At 51.4% G+C, this 7,500-nt stretch overlaps 1 protein-coding gene across 2 annotated transcripts in view; it reads left to right on the top strand.

Annotated features, from left to right (window-relative positions):
- ephb2b (eph receptor B2b) overlaps nt 1-7,500 on the top strand; it is a gene marked incomplete at both ends in the record, with an annotated part of 167,951 nt that overhangs the window by 153,156 nt on the left and 7,295 nt on the right. For both annotated transcript variants that reach the window (XM_080548372.1, XM_080548371.1), the window contains 4 exons: nt 1,519-1,641; nt 2,032-2,279; nt 6,480-6,695; nt 7,251-7,400. In XM_080548372.1, the coding sequence (XP_080404498.1) occupies nt 1,519-1,641; nt 2,032-2,279; nt 6,480-6,695; nt 7,251-7,400 (737 nt within the window). The remainder of the gene's footprint in view (nt 1-1,518; nt 1,642-2,031; nt 2,280-6,479; nt 6,696-7,250; nt 7,401-7,500) is intronic.

Below are 7,500 nucleotides of genomic sequence, written 5' to 3'. Positions count from 1 at the left end.
ACTGTGTGACTCAGTGAGGAGGATGTGTCAGAGATAGACAGCAAGAGAGGCCGTTTTACCACTGTTTATACTGTTCCACTCTCCTCCTGTTTGTTTGTGTGTGTGTGTGTGTGTGTGTGTGTGTGTGTGTGCGTGTATGTGTGCTTGTGTGTGTGTGTGTCTGTGTGTGTGTGTACTCCACCTCCCTGGTCCCAAACTGTGTGCCCCCCCCCCCCCCCCCCGTGTGAGGTGGTCTGTGCTGCCCGTCCAAGGGCGTGTGGTCTCTGGGAGCGCGCCACAGTCTGGGAAGGGAAGCAGCGTTAGCGGGGTACTGACAGGGAACGTGGGGCCTGGGGGGGGGGGCGGGGGGGGGGGGGGGGTTCTCGTCTTGGAGGAGAGAGGCCCCTCCATCTGTTCCTCTCCCTCCGACTCCCTTCTCCTTCTTCTTCTTCTTCTTCTTCTTCTTCTTCTTCTGCTCCAAGTATGCCAGCTTTGATGGATGAGCCCTGGAGGAGAGAGACTCAGGGAGGACAGGGGCTGTTTGTTAATGACAGGAACAGAATGTGGGAATGATATCAAACAAACACGTGTTTATACCATATTCCTCATTCCGTGCCATGACTGGGGCTCCTCCTCCTCCTCCTCCTCCTCCTCCTTCTCCCTCTCCGCTCCACACTCCTTCTCTCAGGTTTCTCCGCCGGGCCTGTGCGGTGCGCGCCCAGCGTGGGGGGGCCGTAGAGGTATAAACGCCAGCAGGTGCCGCTCGCTTTCTCCTCTAGCCTCTCGTACTCTCCGCCACACCGCACAGCGTCAAGTTTGAAAAAAAGCCCCTTCGGCCAGGTGTTAGGAGTGGTGTGAGGCGGATAATCGGATTTGAAACCCGGGGACACTTAAGTCCCTGAACATTTAAAGGCCACCTTAAGCCAATTTACCTGGCATCAGGGGCTTAGGAGAGCCAATTTATTTCTCCTGGAGCAGAGTGATGCTGATGTGGAGAGTCTGGCTGTCTGGCCCCTCTCTCCTGGGTGTTAATGTCGCGCTATGCCTCTCTGTAGCCCCGTACGTACATTAACCTGCCTTGTCACTCTGCCAAGAGGGGATTCCACCGTGCCACTGGCTATTATCGTTACGACAACCCACACGGCCATAACGACATCACCGCACGCTACCACGTCTGTCATCATCACCTGCATCGTCATCACGGCGACTCACTCACTCATGTGTTACACGTGTATTCATGTGTAGTTGCGCCGTTTGTGTTTGATTGTGTCTGTCTATATGTGTGTGTGTGTGTGTGTGTGCGTGTGCTGGGGGAGGCCGGAGGAGGTAGAAATCGGAGGACGGGCTCATTGTAACGCATAGGACGGAACATTCCATTATATGCGTTACAATGAGCCCCCGTCCTCCGGTTTCTACCTCCACCAGCCAGCCTCCCCTGGTGTCTATCCACGTGTACGCACGCCTATGTTTGTGTCCTGTGACTGCACCGTATGTGTCTGTAAGAACTGAAAATTATAGCGTCCTTCTCCTTTTCCCAAGTGACTCCAGGAATGAAGATATATATCGATCCGTTTACGTATGAGGACCCCAATGAGGCGGTGCGGGAGTTCGCCAAGGAGATCGACACCTCCTGCGTCAAGATCGAGCAGGTCATCGGTGCAGGTAAAGAGAAGGCATCGACCGGTAGGCTGGAAATAACAAATCACTTTTGACAACAACACATAACGTCATTCTGTCCTGTCCTGCTGAAATTCAATATCAGGATCTGAATCAGAATTGTTTTTATGACATTAGTAACAGTAAAATTCTTGGGTTCAGGTTAAATTAGACATTGGCATTGCAGCAGAAATGCAAAATCAATAATAGAATAAGCAGGATATAAACAACAGTCAACAATCAACAATAGCTGTATATACTGTTTAATAACGTAAAGAATTCCTGTTTGGCCAAAAATGTGTATGTTTTGATTGAACGATTCTGTTTATGTTCTGAGAGACTTTAGATTAGAAATGCTGTGTCATGCTCCGCCATTTTGTCTCCTGTCTCTACCAGGAGAGTTCGGGGAGGTGTGCAGTGGGAACCTGAAGCTCCCGGGCAAGAGAGAGATGTTCGTGGCCATCAAGACCCTGAAGTCTGGCTACACAGAGAAGCAGAGGCGGGACTTCCTGTCGGAGGCGTCAATCATGGGCCAGTTCGACCATCCCAACGTGATCCACTTGGAGGGCGTGGTCACCAAGAGCAGCCCGGTCATGATCATCACAGAGTTCATGGAGAACGGATCGCTGGACTCCTTCCTCAGGGTGAGGGGCTGTGTGTGTGTGTGTGTGTGTGTGTGTGTGTGTGTGTGTGTGTGTGTGTGTGTGTGCGCGCGTGTGTGTGTGTGTGTGTGTGTGTGTGTGTGTGTGTGTGTGTGCATGTGTGCGTGCGTGTGTCTCACTGAGTTGAATATTAACGAATATTTGCACACATAGCTAGACAGGTAGACACACAGATAGAAAGATAAACACACATAGGCACACACATACACACACACACAACCACACGCACACGCTCACTCACTTACTCAGTAATCACCACTAAATACACGCTCTAATGCACACCCATCTTAGTTCAAGTGAACATTAACACGCAGAACATTAATCATGTGAAGTTTTCTCCTCCTTAGTTAGCATAGCGTCCATCAATCGGTCCTTAGAGAGACCCTCCCTCCCATCCAATCACGCCGCAGTATTCTTGCTCTCCAAGAGGCTGTCTAGCCCAATTATTGATTTGTGCTTTGTTGCCGCTTTTGCTGGCTGCTGTTGCACCGTAGTTTCCCTGTGTTGTGGCAGTAAAGTGGGAGTCTGATAAGCTAGCTAGCTGGTGGTGAGGAAGAGAGTTAGACAGAGAAGAGGTCTAGTCACGCTAGTCATGTCTTGTATCCGTCAGTATAGCCCAACCCACATCCAGTCCCTTCATGATGATTCACTTACAGTAACTCGACTTACTGGCAGATCAAAACGTACACCTTGATCTCAAGTTCTTCAAGTATCTTCATTGTTTACCTCGCTTAGCTAGTACGTGGGAAGCAGAACACACACGAACACGTGCACACGCATACAAACACACACATCACTACTCACATCCTATGAGTGATTCATAACATGATGTTATTAGTTAAGGAAAACATGTCAGATGGGAGAAAATTAAGTTGGAGAGAAGATGAGAAGAATCTGTCACACAGCCCCGCTCCTTCTGTCGTAAGCAGTTGCACTCCAACATGTTTCTGGCAGTACGACTGCCTTTCTCCCCGCTTTCATCTCTTCTAATTGGCATCATCGTGTTTTTGAAGAGAGTGGAAAAGGGCTACTGATTTATGGTAACGGAGAGTGTGTGATCTTCCCTAAAAATATTAGATGTATTTTTGTCATCAGGTTTGTCTTTACTTCAATTTACATGAATCATGAGTCGAACCTTATGTCGCACATGACACAAGAAGTCATCATCACCATTATATAAAAAAAAAAAAACACATAACTTAACAAGAGCAGAACATTAACTGTCTGTGTTTAATCTACCCCCCCCCCGCCGCCCCTCCCCTCTAAAATAAAAACAATTAAATACAATGGAGATAGATATGTTATATCCCCCCCCAATGTTTTTAATATAGAAATAGAGATAAGTATGACTAAAACAACGTTTTTTCCTTCAGTTTTCACTTGGAACACTGTGTTTCACTGTGTTTCACTGTGTTTTGGAAATGCTTGACGCCGTGTTTGTGAGCGCTCGCCCTTCGGCAGCTCTGTCATTGAGTCGCTCCCCATCAGGGTTGTCTCTCCCTGACTCTGCGTGGCTCGTACTGACTCAGGGTTCAGAGCTGTTCCAGGAGAACACACTCCTGATGGATATGGAAGCCTGAAGCGATGGGTTGGGATATTAAAAGACGATGGGAAGTCTGTCTCTGAGGAGCAGAATATTCTTCAAAGTCTCCTGAGTCTCGTCTCCTGTCAGCGCGCCACTCTGACACTGGAGGGGAGCAGGAGCCCCGCATCTCTGTTTGCATTGTGCTTCAGACCTCAGAGACTGTGTGTGTGTGTGTGCGCGCGCGTGTGTGTGTGTGTGCGTGTGCGTGTGCGTGTGTGCGTGTGTGTATGTGTGTGTGCTTGTGTCTATGTGTGCGTGTGTGTGTTTTTGTGTGTGTGTGTGTGTGTGTGCGCGTGCGCGTGTGCGTGTGCGTGTGCCTGTGCGTGTGTGTGTGTGTGTGTGTGCTTGTGTCTATGTGTGCATGTGTGCGTGTGTTTTTGTGCGTGTTTCCTTGTGTGTGTGTGTGTGTGTGTGTGTGTGTGTGTGTGCGCGTGTATGCGCACGCGCGTGTGTGTATGTGTGCGTACCTGCGTGCGTGTGTGTGTGTTCTGTACACGTACCGTACATGTGTGTGTTCAACATCTGACAGCTCATTGTATTCAAAACAACATGGCGCCTCTGTGGCTCCTTCTCAGTGACAGCTCATGACAGTGTTTGCTGACAGCGTCAACGCAGTTCCACCATGACGGCGTGCTGGTGGGTCTCTGCTGGAGGAGGCCGGGGTAGCAGGGGGGTTAGTTACCACGGACACCTCCGACTGGAGCTGCCAGCTGAAGGATCGGCGTCCCCCCGCAGCTCCCCGTGACCCACGCTGCTCCGGGGGCATCTGGAAGACAGCGAGGGAGCGAGGGAGAGAAAAACAGAGGGATAGATAGAGAGATAGATAGAGGGATAGATAGAGAGATAGCTCACAGCGATCAGATGGAAGGAGGGCAACAAACAAGTAGAGAGAGCATAAAAGTCAGAGGCCCGTTTACAATGTTTTCAAGAAAATAATTTAAAAGTCTAAGTATATGTCTGCAGAATACCAAATTAGAAATATTTCCAGTAATGTATCATCTAAAAGATGAGAATGTGTGCCTCTCTCTCTCGGCTAACCTGGTGATCCACATGACTTTCCACTAAGAATCCAGCCAATTAAAGTCTATGCGAACGCAGGGATTAGGAGCTGGTGTGTATTTGTGAGGGATTTGGAAGCCGATGAATAATGCATAGTGCACGAGGAGCCGCTTCACGTGAGGAGAAGTCTCCTCTCGGCTAATGAGCCACAAAATGGTTGGAGAAGGTACTAGCTAGAGGAGGGAGGCCAGGGGAGGCTGGTGGAGGCCAGGGGAGGGTTAGGGGAGGTAGTTACAGACCAGGGCGGAGGTAGGTACAGACCAGGAGAGGCTGGTGGAGGTAGTTACAGACCATAGGAGGCTGGTGGATGCTGGTGGAGGTAGTTACAGACCAGGGGAGGCTGGTGGAGGGAGTTACAGACCAGGGGAGGCTGGTGGAGGCTGATGGAGGTAGTTACAGACCAGGGGAGGCTGGTGGAGGCTGGTGGAGGGAGTTACAGACCAGGGGAGGCTGGTGGAGGCTGATGGAGGTAGTTACAGACCAGGGGAGGCTGGTGGAGGCTGGTGGAGGTAGTTACAGACCAGGGGAGGCTGGTGGAGGCTGATGGAGGTAATTACAGACCAGGGGAGGCTGGTGGAGGCTGGTGGAGGTAGTTACAGACCAGGGGAGGCTGGTGGAGGGAGTTACAGACCAGGGGAGGCTGGTGGAGGCTGATGGAGGTAGTTACAGACCAGGGGAGGCTGGTGGAGGCTGGTGGAGGTAGTTACAGACCAGGGGAGGCTGATGGAGGGAGAAATCGGAGGACAGCTCGGATTGTAAGGCTTGGAATGGAATAAGGAATGATAGCAAACACAACAACATTGTGGGTTGGTGGGTTTGATTACCACTTGCACCAAACTGTGTGAATGTACAGCGTTTCACTCACGATGTGATTGAATTATATTTAATTATATTATATATATATATATACTGTATATATACAGTATATGATACATGTATTACAACCAGACCTAGTCAGTCTGTAGGGTGTCCCCACCCTACCCTAGGCCTAGCGAGCGTGTCCCCACCACAACCCCCTGGCCTGTCTGTCCACACTGCACCTCATGCTCTCATCCCTGCTGACCCCCCCTCCCCTCAGCTCTTTGGTCTTCGTGGTGGGTGGCGGGGAGAGGCTGGGTGCAGGTGTGCTGCAGTTGGAGGCACAGCTGCACAGCGGCTCCAGGCACTCCTTGTGAACGGGGGGGGGGGGGGGGGGGTAAAGCCCTCGCCCAAACCATGGAGGGGGAACAGCTGCAGTCAGACCCGTCTGAGCCCTAGTCCAAGCCAGCCTAGCCTATCCCAGTGCTGCCCTGCCTAGTGTAACCTAGACTAGCCTAGCTTATCCCTGCACTGCCCAGCCCAGCCCATCCCTGCCTAGCGTAACCTAGCCGAGCCAAGCTTAACCAAGCACTGCTGAGCCAAGCCTTGTGTAGTGTAGCCTAGCCAATGTCACCTAAGCTCTGCTGCCTAGCATAGCCTATCCTAGCCTAGGCTAGCCATGAGCTAGTGGACCCAGGGTTTCATAACAATAACACGACAATACTTTTGGTTTTTTTCAGCAAAACGACGGGCAGTTTACCGTGATCCAGCTGGTGGGCATGCTGCGCGGCATCGCCTCGGGTATGAAGTACCTCGCAGACATGAACTACGTCCACCGGGACCTGGCGGCGCGCAACATCCTGGTCAACAGCAACCTGGTGTGTAAGGTGTCCGACTTCGGCCTCTCGCGCTTCCTGGAGGACGACACGTCAGACCCCACCTACACCAGCGCCCTGGTGGGTAGCACGACACACACACACACACACACACACACACACGAACGCCTGCGTGAAAGCATGCACGCACATGTAAGCTCACACATACAAACACACATGCACACAATGCACTCACATACACACACATACAAACACACACACACACACACACACACATACAAACACACACAGACATGTACACACGAACACGCTCACACATACACATGCGTGCGCATGCACGTCCACAGAGACACACGCTTACACACACATGCATGCACACAGAAAGACACACTCACACACACACACACACACACACACACACTTCCAATAAAAAGTAAATTTTTAAAAACCTTGTCGTCCTCACCTCTGCCCCCCCCTCCCCCCGTGGCAGGTCTCCGTGTCCCCGTCCTCTCTCCGTGTCCATCCCTCAGTTCAGGTTACAGGAGTATTGTTGCTGTAAATGATCCCCCTTGTCTCCTCCAGAGCCCAGGCCAGTGTGACGGTCATGTTCCAGCGTGACTCCCTCTCTTCTGTCAGCCTGTTTTTATCCCTCTCTTTTTCCCTTTGTGCTTCCAGGGAGGGAAGATCCCGATCCGATGGACCGCCCCCGAAGCCATCCAGTACCGGAAGTTCACGTCGGCCAGCGACGTGTGGAGCTACGGCATCGTCATGTGGGAAGTCATGTCCTACGGGGAGAGACCTTACTGGGACATGACCAATCAAGACGTACGTACTTGAAATGAGAAAATATAACGGTATATGCGACCGCCCCCGTCCCCCCCGCCCCGTCCCCCCTCCATCGCCGTCTTCCGAAAACGATGTCTAA

Source organism: Nansenia antarctica (genome assembly GCF_963989245.1).
Source record: "Nansenia antarctica genome assembly, chromosome: 18".
NCBI lineage: Eukaryota > Metazoa > Chordata > Actinopteri > Argentiniformes > Microstomatidae > Nansenia > Nansenia antarctica.
Note: the sequence above shows the minus strand (reverse complement) of the source record. Positions and strands in the feature narration are given on the sequence as shown.